The sequence below is a fragment of the Haliotis rubra genome, unplaced genomic scaffold, assembly GCF_003918875.1.
Source record: "Haliotis rubra isolate DU_JTF1 unplaced genomic scaffold, ASM391887v1 Scf272, whole genome shotgun sequence".
Taxonomy (NCBI): domain Eukaryota; kingdom Metazoa; phylum Mollusca; class Gastropoda; order Lepetellida; family Haliotidae; genus Haliotis; species Haliotis rubra.
Genome location: NW_025766803.1, coordinates 1,224,398 through 1,249,814, shown reverse-complemented (window position 1 = coordinate 1,249,814; position 25,417 = coordinate 1,224,398). Strand labels below are relative to the sequence as shown.

The 25,417-nt window shown below is 41.2% G+C and overlaps 1 protein-coding gene across 1 annotated transcript in view; it reads right to left on the bottom strand.

Moving 5' to 3' along the window:
* Positions 1-81: 81 nt before the first annotated feature.
* The window catches only part of LOC124280736, a 61,512-nt gene continuing 36,176 nt past the window's right edge, over positions 82-25,417 (bottom strand). The window contains exons 2-5 of the mRNA XM_046716722.1: positions 24,138-24,240; positions 21,831-21,976; positions 18,432-18,848; positions 82-1,502 (exon numbers count right to left, since the gene is read on the bottom strand). Of these exons, the coding sequence (XP_046572678.1) occupies positions 1,000-1,502; positions 18,432-18,848; positions 21,831-21,976; positions 24,138-24,240 (1,169 nt within the window). The 3' untranslated portion in view covers positions 82-999. The remainder of the gene's footprint in view (positions 1,503-18,431; positions 18,849-21,830; positions 21,977-24,137; positions 24,241-25,417) is intronic.

Here is a 25,417-nt window from a genome sequence, read left to right as displayed (position 1 = left end):
TATAGCGTAGGCGACGGAATAAGTCGACTGGATCCGAATGACTGGTTCGTAACACGTTGGTGCGAAATATATTCTGCAGGATAACAAAAAATTATATTTTATTACATTAAGAAGAAAACACATGAACTTGTATTGTTTGCAACTTCGCTTTGAAACAAGTTGCAAAGATGTATGCGATCGTAATATGTCTGTAGCATTGATTTCATTAGACGTAGTCTGTCTTATCTTAACGAAACCATGCGATCAACTCGACAACCGCACGTTCTCAGAGGGCTGTAATTAACTCTGAGGGACTTTACATGATTACTTTACAATCTCGTCCAGCCCTGGCATTGAAAATAAACACAATCTGCGTCACAATCCCCACAATGACTGAGCGTTGAGCAAGAATCAAACATCACAGAGCTTTCGATCAGCGTTCACAACACTGCTTCTTCATCGTGATTAGTTTTAACACCGGTAACGTCATTGACTATGGCGTTTGACGATCCACAGGCAACATTGGGCCCGTCAACTTGACAGTTGATCACAGTTATATCAAGGTGTGTAAATATGCAGTATGTTTGAGAGTACAATGTGTGACTTCATTAAATGTGTTTTATATTCATGGTACGGAAAGACTGAGGGAATGCGAGGCGGTAAGGTTTGGGGTTTGGAGTTTGGGGCAGTAGTTAAAGAAGTTCAGAAGGTTTTGGACTTCATTTTGGTGACAGCCCGTGTCTGGTGCTGACAGGCCGAGTCGAACAATCAGGGCGAATATGTGATTTGAGCAAACAGGCATAGGTTTCTGGCTCGTCAAAGGGACGCAACTCGACGTTGCGTTGCCTTAGAGAACTGCGTCACCAGTGCCAAGATCACATCACTTGGAAGAGTGTGGTGCGTGTGTTCGTGTGTGCGTGTGTGTTTTGTTTATGTGTCTATTCTTGCGCGAGAGGAGTCCGAGGTTCGATGGGACAGGGGGAAGTAGAGGGGACGGGTGGTGTTTAGAGATAAGATTGGTCACACCGACACTGGTGTTGCTGCTTGAGAATTAAAAGATCTGCTTGTATTACTCTCCGATTTGAATACTCCATTTGCCGTTGTGCACACGCGCAGAATGTTACATCCAATTTTCCGGATGATAATGAAGGGCGTCCCATCCACCATGCACCAGATGATATACAGAGACAATCGGTTAATATGAACAAGATACGTCATACCTAGCAATGTCGTAGGGGAGAAGTGTGTCCCTCTGGCAAATAAAATATTGATAACAATGAACGCAAGATGAGTTCCAAAAGATAGCCACGAAACAAGCGTCAACGCTTTAGAAAAGTGTAGATCATCACGAAGTGAAGCTTTGTCCACAGCGCCTCCTAACCGGAACTCGCGAATACAGATGGCGCTGCCGCAAAGAAGGGCTACTGCGCAAGGCAGGAGAGCAGTAAGGAGGACGTTGTACGCCATCCATATGTCACTGTGTTGGTTGACGGAAGTGAAGTCACCGGCACACACGCCCATTTCTGAAACACGAAAAGTCTGTTACAAAATGTTCCAGCATTAATGATAATTGTAATACGTGCATTTATAATGCGCTGAACACCATTCACTCATAGCGCTAGCAATCAATGCGCAGCACAATCTGATTATCATTACCCCGGATAAGCCAAGCTACCTGTGAGGCGCTGGAAGGTTAAGAGTCACATGACTTATCCCACCGGGTACCCATTTTCCAGTCATGTCTCTGTGTGACAGTATCTCTAGTCATGTCTCTGCATGACAGGATCTCCAGTCATGTCTCTGTATGACTGGATCTCCAGTCATGTCTCTGTATGACAGTATCTCCAGTCATGTCTCTGTATGACAGGATCTCCAGTCATGTCTCTGTATGACAGTATCTCCAGTCATGTCTCTGTGTGACAGTATCTCTAGTCATGTCTCTGCATGACAGGATCTCTAGTCATGTCTCTGCATGACAGGATCTCTAGTCATGTCTCTGCATGACAGGATCTCTAGTCATGTCTCTGTATGACAGTATCTCTAGTCATGTCTCTGTATGACAGTATCTCCAGTCATGTCTCTGTATGACAGTATCTCCAGTCATGTCTCTGTGTGACAGTATCTCCAGTCATGTCTCTGTATGACAGTATCTCCAGTCATGTCTGTGTGTGACAGTATCTCCAGTCATGTCTCTGTGTGACAGTATCTCTAGTCATGTCTCTGCATGACAGGATCTCCAGTCATGTCTCTGTATGACTGGATCTCCAGTCATGTCTCTGTATGACAGTATCTCCAGTCATGTCTCTGTATGACAGTATCTCTAGTCATGTCTCTGCATGACAGGATCTCTAGTCATGTCTCTGCATGACAGGATCTCTAGTCATGTCTCTGCATGACAGGATCTCCAGTCATGTCTCTGTATGACAGGATCTCCAGTCATGTCTCTGTATGACAGTATCTCCAGTCATGTCTCTGTATGACAGTATCTCCAGTCATGTCTCTGCATGACAGGATCTCTAGTCATGTGTCTGTATGACAGTATCTCTAGTCATGTGTCTGTATGACAGTATCTCTAGTCATGTCTCTGACAGTATCTCCAGTCATGTCTCTGTGTGATGTCTCCAGTCATGTCTGTGTGTGACAGTATCTCCATGTCTCTGTGTGACAGTATAATTAGTCATGTCTCTGTATGACAGTATCTCCAGTCATGTCTGTATGTGACAGTATCTCCAGTCATGTCTCTGTGTGACAGTATCTCTAGTCATGTCTCTGTATGACAGTATCTCTAGTCATGTCTCTGTATGACAGTATCTCTAGTCATGTCTCTGCATGACAGGATCTCCAGTCATGTCTCCATGTGACAGGATCTCTACTCATGTCTCTGTATGACAGTATCTCCAGTCATGTCTCTGTCTGACAGCATCTCCAGTCATGTCTCTGTATGACAGTATCTCCAGTCATGTCTCTGTGTGACAGTATCTCTAGTCATGTCTCAATGTGACAGTATCTCTAGTCATGTCTCTGTATGACAGTATCTCTAGTCATGTCTCTGTATGACAGTATCTCTAGTCATGTCTCTGTATGACAGTATCTCTAGTCATGTCTCCATGTGACCGGATCTCTAGTCATGTCTCTGTCTGACAGGATCTCCAGTCATGTCTCTGTGTGACAGTATCTCCAGTCATGTCTCTGTATGACAGTATCTCCAGTCATGTCTCTGTGTGACAGGATCTCCAGTCATGTCTCTGTCTGACAGTATCTCTAGTCATGTCTCCATGTGACCGGATCTCTAGTCATGTCTCTGTCTGACAGGATCTCCAGTCATGTCTCTGTGTGACAGTATCTCCAGTCATGTCTCTGTATGACAGTATCTCCAGTCATGTCTCTGTGTGACAGGATCTCTAGTCATTTCTCTGTGTGACAGTATCTCCAGTCATGTCTCTGTATGACAGTATCTCCAGTCATGTCTCTGTGTGACAGGATCTCTAGTCATGTCTCTGTGTGACAGTATCTCCAGTCATGTCTCTGTGTGACAGGATCTCCAGTCATGTCTCTGTCTGACAGTATCTCTAGTCATGTCTCTGTGTGACAGGATCTCCAGTCATGTCTCTGTGTGACAGTATCTCCAGTCATGTCTCTGTATGACAGTATCTCCAGTCATGTCTCTGTGTGACTGGATCTCTAGTCATGTCTCTGTCTGACAGCATCTCCAGTCATGTCTCTGTGTGACAGTATCTCCAGTCACGTCTCTGTATGACAGTATCTCCAGTCATGTCTCTGTATGACAGTATCTCCAGTCATGTCTCTGTATGACAGTATCTCTAGTCATGTCTCTGCATGACAGGATCTCTAGTCATGTCTCTGCATGACAGGATCTCTAGTCATGTCTCTGCATGACAGGATCTCCAGTCATGTCTCTGTATGACTGGATCTCCAGTCATGTCTCTGTATGACAGTATCTCCAGTCATGTCTCTGTATGACAGTATCTCCAGTCATGTCTCTGCATGACAGGATCTCTAGTCATGTCTCTGTATGACAGTATCTCTAGTCATGTGTCTGTATGACAGTATCTCTAGTCATGTCTCTGACAGTATCTCCAGTCATGTCTCTGTATGACAGTATCTCCAGTCATGTCTCTGTATGACAGTATCTTTAGTCATGTCTCTGTGTGACAGTATATCTAGTCATGTCTCTGTATGACAGTATCTCCAGTCATGTCTCTGTGTGACAGTATCTCCAGTCATGTCTCTGTGTGACAGTATCTCTAGTCATGTCTCTGTATGACAGTATCTCTAGTCATGTCTCTGTATGACAGTATCTCTAGTCATGTCTCTGCATGACAGTATCTCCAGTCATGTCTCCATGTGACAGGATCTCTACTCATGTCTCTGTATGACAGTATCTCCAGTCATGTCTCTGTCTGACAGCATCTCCAGTCATGTCTCTGTATGACAGTATCTCCAGTCATGTCTCTGTGTGACAGTATCTCTAGTCATGTCTCAATGTGACAGTATCTCTAGTCATGTCTCTGTATGACAGTATCTCTAGTCATGTCTCTGTATGACAGTATCTCTAGTCATGTCTCTGTATGACAGTATCTCTAGTCATGTCTCCATGTGACCGGATCTCTAGTCATGTCTCTGTCTGACAGGATCTCCAGTCATGTCTCTGTGTGACAGTATCTCCAGTCATGTCTCTGTATGACAGTATCTCCAGTCATGTCTCTGTGTGACAGGATCTCCAGTCATGTCTCTGTCTGACAGTATCTCTAGTCATGTCTCCATGTGACCGGATCTCTAGTCATGTCTCTGTCTGACAGGATCTCCAGTCATGTCTCTGTGTGACAGTATCTCCAGTCATGTCTCTGTATGACAGTATCTCCAGTCATGTCTCTGTGTGACAGGATCTCTAGTCATTTCTCTGTGTGACAGTATCTCCAGTCATGTCTCTGTATGACAGTATCTCCAGTCATGTCTCTGTGTGACAGGATCTCTAGTCATGTCTCTGTGTGACAGTATCTCCAGTCATGTCTCTGTGTGACAGGATCTCCAGTCATGTCTCTGTCTGACAGTATCTCTAGTCATGTCTCTGTGTGACAGGATCTCCAGTCATGTCTCTGTGTGACAGTATCTCCAGTCATGTCTCTGTATGACAGTATCTCCAGTCATGTCTCTGTGTGACTGGATCTCTAGTCATGTCTCTGTGTGACAGTATCTCCAGTCATGTCTCTGTGTGACAGTATCTCCAGTCATGTCTCTGTCTGACAGTATCTCCAGTCATGTCTCTGTGTGACAGTATCTCTAGTCATGTCTCTGTGTGACAGGATCTCCAGTCATGTCTCTGTATGGCAGTATCTCCAGTCATGTCTCTGTATGACAGTATCTCCAGTCATGTTTCTGTCTGACAGGATCTCCAGTCATGTCTCTGTATGACTGAATCTCCAGTCATGTCTCTGTGTGACAGTATCTCCTGTCATGTCTCTGTGTGACAGGATCTCCAGTCATGTCTCTGCATGACAACTTTGTTGTGGGGCAGGACTGAAGTCCTACAAACTCTCAGGAGTCAAGCTGCCAAACACGGTCACCCATCCAAGATCTCTCCGTGCCCAACGGTCCTTAACTTCAACTGATTTGCGACCTGAGCTCTATGCACAGGACCACACACCACCAGTATTAGACGTTCAACATTAATATTTCCACGTTATTAGGACAATGCTAATATTTTAACATACCTTAATATTTCATCATAAATAGTTTATGATGAACGGTTCAACATCATATTTTCCAATATGATTCAACATTAACATTAAAACACTTATATCTCTACATGCTTAATAAAAAGTATTATAATAAATATTTTATTGCTAATATTTCAACAACACCATTTCGACATAAATATCAAAACAGAAATACTATGATGCAATGTGCGACATGGGTTGAAGCACAAGTTCAATTCTATTGCTGGTAAGATATGATATTATTATAGGATTAATCATATAGCGCACATATCCACGCAACTAGTGCATGCTCAAGGCGCTGGTATTCTTTCCCTCGATCATTGGATGTCAATCTCAACGGCACAACGTATTATCAATCTCAATTCCCCGGGGAGTATACAACTCTTGCTGCCACTAGGTGCACCGAGTTATTGTGGCTCTCTCATCCTAACATACAATATGTTATGGTGAGCCCCCGTGATATGGTAGATTGCGTGTTGGTCTCCCCTGAAGCCATCGATTTTATCTTGCCAAAATTCAATTTTTCTACAGTTGTAATGCTACCTTTAGAGAAAAAACAGAACAACTATATTGTTCAGTGTCATAGAAATGCAAAGCCACAAAAGTCCGCCCGTATCCGTGTTTCTTGCAGTTACGGAACTGACACAAATGAGAATCAGGTGGCCATTAGCACTCTTGTTTTGTCAACGTCGTACTCGACAACATCAGTGGTTGTCCCACCATCAACCACCAGTTCGTGACTCAAAATGATTGAGTGGGTGAGTGAGTTTTGTTTAACGCCGCACTTAGCAATATTCCAGCTATATGGTGGCGGTCTGTAAATAATCGAGTCTGGACTAAACAATCCAGTGATCAACAGCATGAAGATCGATCTAAACAACTGGGAGGCAATGACATGTCTCAACCAGGTCAGCGAGACTGACCACCCGATCCCGTTAGCCGCCTCTTACGACAAGCATGGGTTACTGAAGACCACTGCTAACCTGGATCTTCACAAGTGACTCAATAATAGACAGTCCGGTGTGAAATATATGGTGTCTTGGTGTCTTGACGGTTACAGCGTAAAGTAATAATATCATATGGTGAATGTTAATGTTATGTTTTCCTGAAACTGACAGTGGTCGGTCAATACATAAACGAACAATAATCGTACAAACTCATATTAATCCACAATCGATACTCATATTGTATACACAAAAATAAACTAACAATCGATGCTAATTGTACAAACGCATATAAACCAACGGTGGATAATCATAGTACATAGTACACACAAAAACAGTCTATACTAATAGTTCATACGTATATAAACTGACAGTTGATACCTATAGTATGATATGAGCTTTCTTCCTCCAAGGGAGAGTACAATAAGATGCATTTACATTAAATTACATACACACATACATACATACATACATACATACATACATACATACATACATACATACATACATACATACATACATACATACATACATACATACATACATACATACATACACAGACACAGACAGACACAGACAGACACACACACAGACACACACACATACAGACATACATACATATATACATACATACATATACATATACATACATACATACATACATACACACACATACATACATACATACATACATACATACACACATACATACATACATACATACATACATACATACATACATACATACATACACATACATACATACATACATACATACATACATACATACATACATACATACATACATACATACATACATACATACATACATACATACATACATACATACATACATACATGCATGCATGAAAGCATGCATGCATGCATGCATACATACATACATACATACATGCATGCATACATACATACATACATACATACATACATACATACATACATACATACATACATACATACATACATACATACATACATACATACATACATACATACATACATACATACATACATACATACATACATACATACATACATGACAAAAGAGACTGTTCTCAAACCTGTGGTTCTACCACCACTTGAAACATATATTTGAACGAACACAGGAAAACAAAAAATACAAAATTTGTAAATACGTACATCTTAACCTGTGTCAATATCAAGTAAACAAAACAAACATCTTAACATCCTTTCTAAATTCGTTTTCAGAATCTCCTGCAAATATCCCTGAGGTAGGTAAGTAACTTTATTATACTAGGATCAAAGAGTGTTAATACCAGCTGCCGAATAAGCTTATGTGGATCAGTCCGGGTAAGTATTCTCCCGCATCGAAGTCAAAGTGAGAAGCCCCTGATGAGTGATGACGGATTCAGCAGCTTACAAGTGATACAGACCCTGTACTGTTAAGCCTGTCGTATTGGAACGAGAGGAAAATGACGACTTCCCTGTAACGAATTGGATTTCCGGGAACAAAGGATTCACGGCTTTTAAGCATCAATCATCAATGAGGAAATCGATCACGATGCTGACATACGTGATTTCTAATCGTTGATGTATAACTAAGTATCCCAGCTGATCATGGGTAGAAAAAGGGAAATGAACTATATGGATTAAATACAGAGGGTGGCCGTTGGCTGCAGTGTTGGTGAGATAAGAGGATTAAGCACGTCATCGGCAAGAAGTAAAGCAGTACTGGCTGATTAATGTTTAATAAAACCCTAAGACTGGTAATTATTTCATGACTTCTTGAAGAAGAGTGAACGAGTAGGGTTCACGCCGCTTTGAACAATAGAACAAAGGTATTGCTGGAATGAGTGAGTGAATGGTGTATAAAGTCGCAATCGGTCAAAGTCTAGTTATATATATCTATTACCCATTCTGAAATTAAACCGAGAAACCAGTATTTATTAACTCAAAGCCGAGATCGTCTTATGTAAGTGTTTACAACTAAATCAGCTGATCTGTATTAATGCGCGGATGACACCAAACTGCCCAAGCCTCATGGAATCGCATTCGAACCACAATATAGTACTTTAGAAAACGGTATGAAAAACAACACAATTCATCAGTTTCCCAAATTCGTTTGATGGCGATTTTATTAGACACATTCCCTTATAAAGTTTAAGTTTATTTTCAACGAGTACAATCATATTCAATATTTAGTGGTAGATCGCAAATGTGTTGATCTAGCCTACTCGTGTCAGAAGGTTGGCGACTGTTGTTGGATACAAAACAGCGAAAACTTGTCAATATTATTTTAACGTTAAGTTACAAAACAGTGAAAATCTGCATGGGAACAATAAAACGCAGGTTGGTGACCCTTTTTTTAAGAAGACGATACACAATTGTGAACGTTTGTCAACATGTTGCTGAAACGGACTGTGACCTAGATTTGGCTCGCGTCTGTGGCCTTGTCAGGAACGATAACTCTAAATTTTGTCTGAGTCTGAATCCACGTAAGGCTCTTAAAGAAATTGTGCTTAACAAAACCTTGGCGATAATTTAATGTATGGTTGCATACAAAGAGCTGTTTTAGACTTCCTCGTTAAAACGGGTAAGTACGACGTAATTTAACTGAACAAAAATATAACAGATTGTTAAGTGTTGGGCGCATATAGGCCTTTTAAGGCCCAAGGTCGCCCTAAAACCTTATCTACCTACCTACCTGAGTCCGAGTCGACAACAGTTTCGTTCGCAGCCCAAAAGGTTCCAATGTCATGGTCAAAAACAGGAACAAACCTGTCAAAAGTTTTGGTTTCGATTTGGTGGGGATGGGGGTAAAAAAACATCTTGCAGTAAGTTATTTATAACAGTCTCAGGAAAGTGGCGAGATGTCGATTCGCTCGATATCGTTTCCGGCAGCACTTTAAGACTATACCTTGCGACTTCCATTTCACCGTATCCAGTGTTTATCACATACAGGTGAAAGGAATATAGTGGTTGTATTATTCTCGTTACACGTCCTGTAATGTCTCCGTCCACCTTGTTTTGCTGAGTGCGGCGCAAAACTAAACTCACCCACTCCGTCCATCTTGGCCAGATCATTGACTGTGATTGGAGTTAACTGGGTAGCCATGTTTGTTTACAAAATACGATTTTATTAATTTTAGACAATTTTTTATTACAAAACATGTTGTTAAGTGAGCGAGTGAGTGAGTTTAGCAATATTCCAACAATATCACGACGGGGGACACCACAAATGGGTTCCACACATTGTACCCATGTGGGAATCGAATCCGAATCTTCGGCGTGACGAGCGAACGCTTTAATCACTAGGCTACCCCATCGCCCCTGTTGTTAAGTAAACGGCGCCATATTGTCAATGAATGAAGTATGAAATGAAGCATCAAATAAGCATCGAAATCTTGTATGTATTTTGTTGTTGTTGTTCCACGTTCAATTCATCGTTGAATCGATGAATATTATGAATGAACGTAGTGGTGTGAAAGTAGTTCCGGCATCCAATGAAAATGCATAATTATACCATCGACCCATCAACGTCGATCTAAATTGCACATTGTACAAATATCGAAAAGATATTACACGGGATCTCCTCACCCGTATGGGTCATAAAAGCATATACCTAATAGTATTCGTTTTGAACAATAGTCCAACAATATCACGACAGAGGGTATTAGGGAAATGAGTGAGTGAATTTTGTTGAAAGTCGCAATAAGTCAAGTCTGGTTATATCAGCCTATATCTATATTGAACAATAGTCCAACAGTGTCACGACAAGGGTATTTTAGGGAAATGGGTGAGTGTCATTTAATGTCGCAATCAGTCAAAGTCTAGTTGTCGATATTAGCGTAACTCCGGGGCGGTGGTGTAGCCTAGTTGTCCAAGTGTTCGCTCGCACGCCGAAGACCCGGGTTCGATTCCACACACGGGTACAATGTGTGAAGCCCATTTCTGGTGTCCCCCCGCCGTGATATTGCTGGAATATTGCTGGAATATTGCAAAAAGCGGCGTAAAACCATTCTCACTCACTCACTCCATATATACCCGTGACACCTGGTATTAGTGATGCATCAACACATGTCCGCGACACCTGGTGCCAGTGATGCATCAACACATGTCTGCGATACCTGGTGCCAGTGATGCATCAACACATGTCCGCGACACCTGGTGTTAGTGATGCATCAACACATGTTCGTGACAGCTGACAGTAAGGAACCGATAATCTTGCAGGAAGAACAAATTTCCGATCGAACCTTCCCCAAATTAGCCACCTATTACGACTGTCAACAGCTGTGACGAAGGGGGACACCAGAAATGGGCTTCCCACAAAGTACCCATGTTAGGAACAAACGCTTTAACGGACGGAAAGGGTTATATCGGTTGTAGTTACCACACCGAAATGGTTCAACGCAATTGGGCGCTTTACATATATTTTTAAAAAAACCACTCACCCCAAACCTTTAAGAGTTGTGAAATGATTCACGTACTAGATGAGCTTTTAATAGTGGCTTAAGCTAGGATTTAGAACACGATGCCCCCCGTTGCAAAGGTAAATATGGCGGAACTGTGACCGATGCGACGTTGAAATATTGTAACTCTTTAGCAGAAATTGGAAACACCCAGACTGTGACTTTTAAATGTCTCAAAATCCGTGAGGAATTTATTATCCGAATTTTATTCGGATATGATCAAGCAAATTAGATTCCTGATAATAACTTGTTTACGTGATATGTATATGGCTATGACGGCCAGTTCTATATCGGATGTTGCTAAATGTATTAAGAGAATCTCGTTTAAAGAAGAGCCTCTTCACGTCAATTTATCTCAGCGTTAAGTCAATTAGAACGACGTCTGTGTCACGTAACACGTAATAGCGTTACGTTGGTGGTAAGGTTAAAGGGAACGGACGAGGGCTCACTCGAAGCGTTGTTTAATCCTCAAACAAACTTTGTCATGGTTAATCATGGGTTTCTATATACGTAGGAACTATTTACCTGACTAACTACCAACCAACCTGCCCACCTAACTAAAGTCTTCCTGCCTGCCTATCTATCTGGGGCGGTGTGGTTGATGCATTCGCTCGTCACGCCTAAGTCACGGGTTCGATTCCCCACGTGAGTACAATGTGTAAAGTCCTTTGCTGGTGTCCCCTGCCGTGATATTGCTGGAATATTGCTAAAATCTATCTGTCTATCTGTCCATCCATCCATCCACCCATCCATCCATCTATCTCAGTTCCCTGGGAAGTACCCAGACCAAGAAGCCGTATGAGGCGCCAACAGGTTTACAGTTATTTGCCAGGTACCTGTTCACTGCTGGTTGAATGAAGCATGTTATATTGCCTATGAAGACACGAAACGTGACTTTTCGGTCGGGACGGGTCCAAAGTCCCAGATAATCAGGGGTCACGCAGCAGAACATGGTGCCCAGTACAGCTACCACACCACGTTCCATCATAACCTCGCCTGGCCAGGTAAGGAAAACAACAGTCCACACCATCTTGACATGATGATCGGCCAAGTCAAAGCGCCTGACCACCCAATCCAGTACAGACGCACTGCTTGACCTGTTCAGGGATGCTGGGGACATGATTTTAATCTTGTTACGCTTTCGGTTTCTCAGTAGACCTACAGAGCGTCAAAGCACTGATCTGAGTGCAGCTTGACGAACAGTGTATGTCAATCCATAGGCTTGACGAAGGATGTCTAATGACATATAGCCAGTAACAGGGTGCGCCGCTCTTTATGGGTATCAGGGAGTGGGGACAGTGACGTGATCGTATACGCCGAGTGTACGGGATACCGTATATCAGTTAAGATAATAATAATAATAATAATAAGTGTTCTTGTATAGCGCACAAATCAAACTGCAAGGCAATTTCTCTAGGCGCTAAAAGATAGAGTGATCTGAAGAAAGGATTAAAGTTCATAAGCTTGTTTAAAAAGGAAAGTTTTTAGTTGGGACTGGAAAGATTCCACGGACGCGGCTTGTCGGATGTGAAGAGGCAGTGAGTTCCAGAAAAGGGGAGCTGTGTAAGAGAACTGTCTATGTCCATATGACTTTAATCTGACCTTGGGGACATTCAACTGACAATTAGAACTTGATCTTAAAAGCCGTGGTGGGACATATTCACTGAGGAGATCTTTCAGATAGATTGGAGCTTTGTCATGGAGGCACTTGAAAGCGAGAGTGAGGATTTTATATTCTATTCTCTGTTTCGTGGGCAGCCAATGTAAGCGTATCAGCAATGGTGTAATGTGACTGCGCTTGTTGACTCGGCAAATCAATCGCGCCGCAGAGTTCTGAATCCTCTGGAGCTTGGACAATAGATCTTGGCGGATATTTACAAGAAGACTGCAGCAATAATCCAAACGTGAGAGAACAAGTGAACGAACTAGGTGGTGAGCTGCATCAAATGTCAGAATATCACGAATGGAAGCAATATTTCTGAGATGAAAATAGCATGACTTACAAACAGAGTTTACGTGTGTTTCCATGGATAAATTTGAGTCTAGAAAAACACCAAGGTCTTTCACGGAATCACTGAAAGGAACTTTCTCATTACCCACTACCAACGAAGACACATCCACCTTAGCAGTGCTACTGGGTGATCCACACAGCAAAACCTCGGTCTTACTGTCATTTAATCTCAGCTTCCTTTGTATCATCCATGCTTTGGAGTCAAGGATACAGTCGATGTGATACAGTCACAGATATGCCGATGTGAGTAACTGTAATTTGCCCTTCGGTCATCATAAGTCATATTGTTCATCATCATCATCATGGCCACCATCCTGATCATTATTATCATCATCATTACCACAACCACTACCCCCCAGCCACCGCCCTCGTCATTATCATCATCACCACTATCACATCCATCATCATCATCGTCGTCGTAGTTATTGTTATTGTTGTAATATTTTCGAGCAGTGGACAAGAAATCATACGGAGTAAGAGCTGCAATGCACATATACCAAACAGCCATGTAAATATCCACAAAACGTGTGATACGAGTATATTATCATTCTCAAATACTCCTTGATATAGTGTTTATCACAATTACTAATAACTCTCCCTGTTTTCTATCAGCAGGTTCCTAATCCAATCATGTCGAAGTAATCAGTCCCCTCCCCGAGATCCTCCCGTTAGTTCCATGACCTTCTCCCCTCCCAGCAGCAACATGTCTACAGGAAATTGAAGCTGACCGTTTTCCCCGGTTCCTTAATCCCATTATTAGACACTCACTACCGTAGGTGGTCAAACACAAATTGGAGCTTGTAACTATACACCAGTTCAAGAAAATATGAGATTGTCAGGAGAGGTTTGATGATGTTGCGAAAGATTTCATGGCTTCAAATTCAAAATGTGTTGAGATGAGACAACATATGAAAATCTATTGAAGAGGTCCAGATGGAAGGGTCGACGCGTTGTATATTAGTTGCTCATGTATGTACTCCATCGGTTTATAGTAATCGTTCAGGCGATAGATTGGATCAGCTTTGTATCAGACCTTTTAGTTCTACTAGCTTGTGTATATTTATTTGTCTGGACGGCAACATGATGTGTGAGTGCAGCTATTAAATGCGTGCTTAAAGCATTAATGCTTTTATTTACCTTATCAACCTATACGGCGGCGGTCTGCTTAACCAAACGATTTTGGTTTGTTATTTTGAAATCTAATGTTTGTGAGTGAGTGAGTAAGTTCAGTTGTACGCCGCACTCAGCAATATTACAGCTATATGGCAGCGTTCTGTAACTAATAGAGTGTTGACCAGGCAATCCAGTGATCAACAGCGTGAGCATCGATCTACTCAGTTGAGATACGATGACATGTGTTAACCAAATCAGCGACTCTGACCACCCGATCCCATTAGTCGCCTCTTACGACAAGCATAGCTTACTGAAGATCAATTCTAACCCGGATCTTCACTGGTTCTAATGTTTGTGATGAACAGCGTGGTTCAAATTTGAACTAATTCATCTTAGACTGACTGAGTTTAGTTTTACGCCGCTTTTAGCAATATTCCAGCAATATCACGGCGGGGGACACCAGAAATGGGCTTAACACATTGTGCCCATATGGGGAATCGAACCCGGGTCTTCGGCGTGACGAGCCAACGCTTTAACCACTAGGCTACCCCACCGCCCCAAATTCATCTTAGAGAATGATATGTTAGCCTAGAGGTTAAGGCGTTCGCTCGTCAAACTGACGACCCGGGTTCGATTTCCCACATGGGTGCAATGCATGAAGTACATTTCTGATGTCCCCCTGTGTGCTGTTCATGGAATATTGCGGCGTAAAGCCATACAGTCTCACTGTAATATTAGAATTCCGCTGTAACCCGAGGTCCAACGGAATTAGCCGGAGGGCACGACCAAAGTGATCAAATATCTCAGATTCGGGTTAAGCAAATCATTTCTCGTCGCAATACTGACCGGAACAGTGGCGGTATATTACCTGGGGCTCTATCAATAATGCACAGTAGTTGTATATAATTAAGGTAGAATTGGCACCTATGGCACTTTGTGTCGAATGGTACCAAACTACTTGAGGACATAATTAACAGCATTGATAAGCTGGAAGTTGTGGTCCCAACTCTCGTCTCGTGGGAACAACGGTAAGTTGTTCAATCTACGGCCGTAAAACAAAGATGGAGATTTGTTGGTCGCATTCGTAATGAAAGCCTGCGATTGTCTGAATACTGAACAGTAGACCCCCATTAGGTTTATTGTCCTGCAAATGAGGGTTACCCTTGTGAGTGTGTTGTTTGTCGACGCACGCGGCAGTATTCCAGCTATATCTATAAATAATTGAATTTGGGTCAGACAATCCGGTGATCAACAGCATGAGTATCGATCTACGCACTTTGGATACGATGTATGTATTGTAGAGGTACGCATAGACTCATCTTTTATATAGGCGACACTCTGATTGACACAATCTAATTTACGATGTAATTTTGAATGCGCACTATCGAACATAAACATACTCATGTTTCCTTTCGCCCTTAAACTAAAACAAAAATGTCCCCACCCTCCTCGCCTGTTTCTCTGCTTGTGGTTCTCTCGCCTCGCCGAAGACCCGGGTTCGATTTCCTACATGGGTACGATGTGTGAAGCACATTTCTGGTGTCCCCCGCCTTCATATTGCTAGAATATTGCTAAAAGTGACGTAAAACCATACTTACTCACTCTGCTCTTGCACATTACGTGGACATTATTTTATTTTATTTGGGGCTGAGTCGAGGATAATTCCAGCACATACTATATAAATTCAGATGTACCAACCAATGCAACATCAGATGCTCACGCATATTGTGTTACATTCTTATCATCCCTTTAAGAGCTTCAGTGCAAGGAGAAACTTGAACTACAAACATGTACATAAAGAATGTCCTATGGCATGTTGAAGCTCATTTCGATGAGTAATCCGTTGCTTAATTTTTGCAAAATCAGACCCAAAGTAGTTAAATTGTTGGTATAACATTGTTGCAAAGACATTTAATCTCTTTCCAAGTTTCAAAACACAGACTAATAGACTATCTGAGATAAATATATTTTTACTTACTCCGTTTAATGTATTTAGAACAAAGAGGTTTAATCTTATGGGGACTTTAATGATCTTAAGCTTCAACTTTTTCGTGCAAAGTAATATAGACTTTGAAATAAAAAAACAGACTGTCATTAACCTATCCACATGTAGGCATTTCACATACATTTGAATTCCTTTCGTATAGCTTGTGACATTTTAGAAGAAACATTAAAACCTTGAGCATTAATGTACACATGTTCAAACCATTAAACGAACAGTAAAACACAAGGATGAAAGCAAATCACTGACGAAGCAGGCACACAAAATGTCGACTTCTTCAGTAAAGTCATGTTCAAAAGTTCAAAATTAAACTGGACAGATTAAGTTAAGTAAGATCAGTATTCAGTACATGGCAAAACCACATGTCGGACGGAATTACGAACTACACACATACTATGAATACTAAGAAACGACATTTTTAGAAAAGACAAGAATGCCAAGTTTCTACTTCTTTGGTTCTCAGAACGCAGACAACGACAAAAACAATATCATCGTATACGTTGCCGTTTAATAAATCTATTAAGTCATCATAGATTACCTTCTTGCCTCGAGCCTTTATGTAGAAAGGTTTGTGTAAGTACTGTTTTTTTGCTAAAGGGACCGCATTGTATTGTTTGAGCGACTTCTTAAAAATGCCAATTGTGCCAAAATATGACGAAAGAAGCTTATGTGGCCAAATATAGTTATTCACTAAACGTGCTGGATGTCCTGAAATATTTGAGCTGTCGAACTGAAAATAACGCCTTCTCCTTCCACAGTCTCATAAAAACAGGTCTTTGGCCTCAAGAATAAATGTCAACAGTTTGAAACTGGTGTCGTCAAGCTCGAGAAATCTGCTTTCTGATTGGTTGATATTTCACCAGTCGGTCAAAGTTCGCAACATGCAAGGTTCGCGTTTACAAGGTCATTCTGACGTGACTTGCAAATGGACGACCTCAGACCTTTGAGCACCGAAAGCGAGCTCTGAGATCTGCCTTGAATGAGATATTACTGTTTCCTGAAAGGAAATCGAAATGCCCAAACCAGAGTGAGTGAGTAAGTATGGTGAGCCGCTTTTAGCAATATTCCTGCAATATCACGGCGGGGGGACACCAGAAATGGGCTTTACACATTGTACCCAGAGAAATGTCAGCCTCTGCAAGAACAGATTCCCTTAGGCAAAACAGGAAAATAGTGAACTTTACATAGTGGATCGATGAAAATAAGTCCACTTATTTGGGCAAAGTATAAACATATGTGCTAGGATGTAGCACCTACAACTGTCAGGGAGGAAATAAGGAGGAGAGCATGTGAAAAGAAAGAGTGACAGGAAATATACTCCTTAAAAAAAGATTGGAACTTCATTTTTAATGTACAATTGAAAACATTAGGAGATATATCGGAGTCAACCAATGTTGCTATGATAATAATGAATGTTTTGAGAGTGCATCACCACTTGCACTTCCTTAGGACCATAGCTGTTTGTACAGTAATCGCTCTTGAAAGATGATTGGTGTACGATTTTCATTTTAAAAAAAACCACACACACAAATAAACCCGGCTAGAAACAAATACTAAATAACGAGAAATGATGGTGCGTAAATAAGCTGTCTGTCTTTGGAAAGTTTGTTAACGCTATACTTCCTATCCAAATTGAAAGTTCAGGTTCCCCTACTGTTTTTGAGGACTATTCATCATCCAAAACTGTGTTCCACAAGAGATATCGCTTGTATGAGATCAAACGATATCTCCTTTGACAGTAGACTCTGTACATTGCCCTGACAATGCTATGACGTCATGAACTTGATGACGTCACAATGCTATGACATCGCTGCACTGCAAGTATAATGGCAGAACTGTGTTCAGAGATGTACATTTTTCATTGAAAACTCATGGAGAGTGATTTTTTATGATTAATAGAATCTCACCCTCATGTTTTCTGATATCAAATATATCAACACTCGTTGATAAAAGTAAAAATATCCTCGACAAGAGTCGGATATTTGTAACTTTATCAACTCGTGGTGATATATTTGATATCAAAAGACACTTAGGTGAGATTCTCTATATATCCCGGCTCTGACAAAAAACAATGATACCAGGAAGTCAAATCAATAAACAGAAGAATTTATGAATTAAATGGTTAGAAAGCAGTTCCGGAGTGGGCTCAAGGTGAAAAAACATGATTTACTCTCTAATACAAATATGTCTACATACCTTGTGAAGGGAGATAACTGTTCCTCAACATGGAATAATCACTAGGGTTCATCACACAAACTACTTCCGGGATGTGCGGACCAAGGATTTCGACCACAGGTTTCGAGTACACAATCGTACTTATCGTCTCACACACAGACCCGGATGTATATTCCTCCCAGAATGAATCCATTACTGTCGTGTTGGGCATGCGCATTAGAAACAACATTCCATCATCAACCCAGCGAGATCGCGCGACAATCACGTGAAAGACTGACGAGAGGTAGTGAGTCGAGACGAATACAGGGTCAGGAACGTGTTTCGGCATCAGCTTGAAGTACGTCCCTCGCAACGTCGACATCAACGTCTCCAGCGTGCATTTTTCGTCGTCGGCTGGCACTGATGAGGCGTTCAGCGTTACAAATAGTGACAGCTTTCCTGTGAATGAAGAATGTTTACATTCCAAGTCAGGCCATACGTATATTTGGCGTTAGGTTTCACCAAAACAAAACAATTATTGTAAACCAATATTTTAGTCTAATGTAAACGTAAACGTCTGACAATATCACACGCCACGTGAAAAGAGACCCAAAGTCATGGAAGACAAATGAAAACAAACCCCTTAAATTGCTATAAAAAGATGCTTACTGAGAGAACGATCGTACCTGAATAATCAATATAAATCATAGAATCATCTTCGATCATTCAATATAATGTATTTCCTGTCTAATATGAATCCGTGAAGATCCGGGTTAGAATTGGTCTTCAGTAACCCATGCTCGTCGGAAGAGGTGACTAACGGGATCGGGTGGTCGGGCTCGCTGACTTGGTTATCACATGTCGTCGTATCCCAGTTGCGTAGATCTATGCGCATGGGCGTAGATTCGATTATTTACAGACCGCCGCCATATTGCTGGAATACTGCTGAGTGCGGCGTTAAACAACAACCAACCAACCTTTCTGATGTGATATACACTGTCGATCAATTCCCCGACATAGCTGAGTTTAAACCTCTTGAAGTCTTAATATCCTAGGTAAGTAAATCATCAAGTTTGAACCAGATGAACCAACCCAAAACCTCAAGGCCAAACGTATACCAGAAGTCGCAGATTATTTCCCTCCCATCACCAAGAATATGTCCCTGAACTAGTACATACAACGAAATCCAATATGGGCTACATGTAAATAGCTGGCAGTGCCAACTTGGTCCTACCGACTCGAAAGAGTGAGTGAAGTTTTATGTGAATGAGTGAAGTATTCCAGCAATATCACGGCGAGGGATGCCAGAAATGGGCTTCACACATCGAAGGAAATCGAACCCGGGTCTTCGGCGTGACGAGCGAACGCTTTAACAACTAGGCTACCCTACCGAACCCGACTAGAAAGAGAAATTAGAAATTATATCATGTAAAAGATTCTTTGTAGTCTATATTGTGCATAGACATACCTGTTACTGAAACAGGCGCCATTTAGAAATGATTTATGATTCGATAGGTTCATCCTCCTCTCAGAAAAACCTTCTGCAGTTATCCAAATATGTTGAGAAATTGCATTCATGGTCCGTCAGATCCATTTGTACGTTGTTTTGAACGATAAAAAGTTTATGATACTTGTTAAAAGTGATGTTTACACGCTCTGAACTTTATTTTTAACCAGATTAAAACGCTAAATGCTTTAGCGTCATGCAATTTAGAATGCCGAATTCCAGTCGAGATGTGATAGTAATTGGATCGCCGGGCGCCCGATGTCTCTGGTGAACCATTAGGCAGAGGCTACTAAGCAGTTCATCAGGCTGTTAAGAATCAAATTCACGGAAGACTGCTGACAGGTATCAAATTCACTTGTGTGTATTTGTGTGAGCATGAAAACGATTTATTGCGAAAAGTTTGAAAATCGATATCTAAATAATTGCGCTTTGAGGTGGTACAAAGTACCTGTCTATTGGGTTACATCGCCACTGGAATAGGTTTAAGGTGAAATCGTAGGGATTCAAAGTAACACGAAGTGAGGTATAATGAATTTAATTGGGGATTTTTGCATTCTTTCTTATTGCATAGTACACTTCATATACATAGCTTCAGTCCCGAAACTCGACTTGGAGTGTCATTCAAAAACCGAACCAGCTGAAATGCTGGCAGACACGAGCTTAACACACAGTAAGGTTCTATGTTTGTTTGTTTGTTTGTTGATATTTAACGCCGCACTCAGCATACTTCGAGATATATGGCATCGGGCTGTAAATATTTGAGTCTGGACCAGACAATCCAGTGATCAATATCATGAGCATCGGTCTACGCAATTGGGATCTGACAATCTAGAGATAGACATCAAAAGCAACGGTTGGGATACGATGACGTGTGTCAACCAAGTCAGCGAGCCTGACCACCCGATCCCGTAAGTCGCCTCCTACGACAAGCATGGGTTACTGAAGAACAATTCTAACCCAGAGTGAGTGAGTGAGTTTGACGTCGCGTTTGACAGTATTCCAGCATCTTACAGTGGGAGGAAACCCCGAAGTGATGTAGATCTGAAACGTACACCACTTTGGTGAAACCCAAGATAGGACACGGCAAAACATAAATCCCCAGACCGCAATTAGGGTGAATCTCTAGATCTGTAATACAGAGTAATATCAAAACTCGCTGTATATTTGACATTACACTTGATTGAAAACAGTCCTCAATGTATATTCTGATTTAAATTTACAAATTTTGCGGCGACAAGTTCTTCGGCTATCATGCAATGTGTTTTACAGCGCGTATCATTTAAAAGGTGTAAAGGTAAAACGCTAAGTATAAAATATATGATTGTGTTCATGTGATAAAATATTCACCGATTAACCATCTCACGCACATACCTTTTATACAATAATGCGCAGCTTGACAGGTATGAAAGCCTAATGTCTTGGCACGATGAATAATTACTTTTATACCGAATGTTCTTGTTATTTCAAGGATTTATTTATTGTTCGAAATGTAGGTTTCTTTTCTTATAACCTGTGTAAGAGGCGGCTAAGAGGATCTGGTGATCTGGTTCCCTTGGTTGAAGCTCGTCAACGTAAACCAACGATGTGGGATGCTGCTTATGATCATGGAGTCTCCAGTACACATTCAAATGGGGGCGGGTAGCCCAGTGGTTAAAGCGTTCGCTCGTCCCACCGAAGACCCGGGTTCGATTCCCCACATGAGTAGCCCATTCCCCACATGAGAAGCCCATTTCTGGTGTCCCTCGCCGTGGTATGGCTGGCATATTGCTAAAAGCGGCGTAAAACTAAATTCACTGACTCACACATTCAATATTTACCGATCACCGTCATAAACACGTATCAGGATTATTGCCTAGTGCAGGGTTCATCCAAATATACATTCGTAAACAAAACATGAGCATTTACAGGAATTATACGGTAATTCCGTTACTCACCCCGGAACACAGAATATTCACCCAGTCCATAGAAGGGCCCCACCGCCATCATGATTTGTAAGATGTACAAGCCCGCTGCGAGGATCTTCAGGTTGCGGACGGAGAATGTGGATGAATGCTCAGCAGGTGCCCGTACGAAAAGATATCTGTAAACACATCACCAGACATAGTCTTAACACATTGACTGTGTGTTCATTTTAAGAATACAAGACGGTGGGAGACTCAAGAAATGGGCATTAGACATTGTACTCATATTTAACCACTGGGACACCCTACTCTCTCAAACTTCGAGAGCGATAGACCGCGGGTCGTTGGCGCGAGGTACCACCGCTGTAGGCTACCTTGTTGCCCTTTTGTGAGAAACTGATGTATACTTCCTTTCAAAAAGTTTAGACTCACTAGTGTAAATGTTGTTACTTACTTCAGGCAACTGTTCTAAACTAAACTTTGCAAAATATTCCATACTGTTTAAAGGTACTGTTCACACATGAACTGATGAATTGTAAAACAAATTCGTAACGTTGAAAAGATTATCGTCATAAGTTCAATAAATGATAAAAATCAGTGAAAATTGGCGAATTCTTAACAAAACTTTACACCAAAACGCAGCTGTTCACATGCACGATATTTGCACATGCTTTTCAGCAATTTGATGTTTGATCCTCATGCAATTCTTCTGCATAATGTTTGCAGTTGGTTCCCCCAAGTTAGTGGAGAAATCAATATTCGATGTAACCATATATACTATCCCAAAAAAGAAACGCATAACCCAGAAATCTGTTGCGAAAATGTTGTATTTTCAAACATGTATAACTCGTCCACAAACAGATTTTAAGAAATCAATTTTCCCATCAGCTAGAAAAAGGTAATGTCTATACAAGCAAGTGGATAATTTTAGATAAAGGAGACGTTGAGCGCGATGGTGACCACGTAACATGGTCCCGACGTCGGATCTCCTGGCTCTGAGTCCAATCTCTCCGAAGTCCAGGCACCTTGGCTGCTGTGCTCTCACACGTGGCAGTACGATCACGCAAATGTAGTACCCGGATGTACCGATCTTGGGCTGCAGTGGTGACTCGAGGTCTGCCTGTACGGGGATGGTCATTTTTTTATACCTGTTTGGTTGTATCGAGCTGCAAGCTGTGATATCGTGCTCAGACTAACATTCAGACGCCTGGCAACAGCAAAATTGGTAATCTCCAGCGTGCATTCTTTCAATGGCGATGTACCGTGTCGCAGCGTCAAGACTTGGCGTAGTGATTTGACCTTGAAACTCCTTCAAAACGGATGCCGATTTCCGAAAGTAATCTGGATTTTTATAGCCAGACAGTGCATGCTCTTTGCTGCACAATTTCAATTGGAAGGTGATTTCTATTGCTTTGAGGCGATGCCTTTTTGATTCTTGTAAGAAATCTCATCAAAATCAACATTTTCAGGTAAAGTCGACTTTTCACTTGTGCATTTGTGTAAAAACATGTTATCAACACTTTTGTTACATATTTTGACGATTGTTTGAACACAATAGGTAATTAATATATTTTTAAAAAATACAAAAGGCCTATGCGTTTCTTTTTTGGGATAGTATATATACAGTTGTATTTCGCGTTACCATTTTAAACGGTGTTTTGTTTACAGATTATAGGATTTTATAAAGAAAGTGTATTTCAGGTATATCACGTCATGTCAACTCCAGTGATAAAGGTTGTACACCTTTTTTTAAATTATTGACACACGCAAGCCATGGTATACCATAGGCATCGGATACTGGCTCAAGGAAAGGACAAAAATCTGTACAGAGAAGTGTGTAGCTATAAAATAGTCTCCTAAATAATTAAGATGATCAAGCTCAATACACATGGCCCTTGATATTTAATTAGCACTGATTTGTCTTGTTAAAACGATGATATATGAATGGGTCGGAATCGAGTCTAAGTTTTTTTAGCGACATGTTTTCAAGTATTATTTCAAAATTAATAACGATTTATTTGGCATTGAATTTCAACTGAAACACTAACACGCATGTAAGGACATTTAGGTGACATTATTTGTCCGAAATGAACAACGTCCAATTAACTAGGATTTCAAAAGAGTGAGTGAATGAGCTTGGTTTTACGCCGCTTTAAGCAATATTCCAGCAATATCACCAGAAATGGGCTTCACACATTGTACCCATGTGGGGAATCGAACCCGGGTCTTCGGCGTGACGAGCGGAAGTTTTAACCACTAGGCTACCCCACCGCCCCTCAGATGAAACTGGACGTGACCATAAAAGCGTAAAATCCACAAGACCAATTTGATGTAATGTACCTCTCTACAGCAATGATAGCCAACATCCAGTTCGCTCCTCCAGCAAATACGTGGTCAAACGTGGCAAACACTTCACAAGAAAATGTTCCTTGTAGTGGACCATCTGCAACAAATATTTTGAAGTTAGCTCCACATTAGGTAAATCATACGTTGATGCATCGGAGGGAAAATGAAATAATACAAGGCTGCAAAACCACAGAGCCGTGGGCCAGGTTCCACAACCATACTTTAACACTGACTTAGAACAGTCGCAGAACTAAAACCTTGATACCGAGATTGAGATGGGTGTAACATGTGGCTCTGTTTAAACACGGCGTGTGAGCTTAATGTGCAATATCCCAAATAATGTAATGAAAAAGCTGCTCCCAACTTAATACAATCACTATTCTACCATTACTTATACACACACGCATGCAAAATATCTCGTATGTATTTTCATATGGCCTAGAGTAATGTCATCATGTCATCACGAATGCTGTGAAGTTTAATGTGTATAATATCATCATGTCATTATATAATTTCATTGTGTAAGATGTTCACCATGTCATGTCATCATGTAATGTCATCGTATAGTATCATCATGTAGTGTCCTTGTTTAAATTAATCGTGTAAGTATATCATGTGAAGTCATCATGTAATGCCATCATGAATTTCATCGGTTAATGTCGTCATGTAATGTCATCATGTAATGTAATCGTTTAATGTCGTCATGTAATGTCGTCATGTAATGTCATCATGTAATGTCGTCATGTTATGTCATCATGGATTTCATCGTTTAAAGTCATCGTTTAATGTCGTCATGTAATGCCATCATGTAATGTCGTTATGTTATGTCATCATGTGTTCACATCATAAATGGTATGTCACATAGTGAGAAAAGATGGAACTTCTGTCATAAATGTCTTGTACTCGCCGGTTTAATAAACGAAAACCGAAAAAAGGGAACAGCAACACATCAATAAATACGTGTCAGGTTGGTGTGGGAGGAAAGCCCACACTGACGCCGGTCTCTGACGTTTACCACTCCAAACGTACCTGAGATAGAAATGTATTCAACGCGTGTTTTCCTTGAACTGCACTACAGCCTTTCACTACCCATGACACGAAGACTTAATCAAACCCTGGATTCAAGCGAAGTGATTTACCCTCCAATAAATCTGTCACTGACGTTTAAATTACTTCATTGCACAATGACATTAAACTTGTGTTTCAGTGAAAACAGGAAATGCAAGCTTGATGTTCAGTTGAATACGTTGGCTATTTTTGCAAAGGAATTTGCT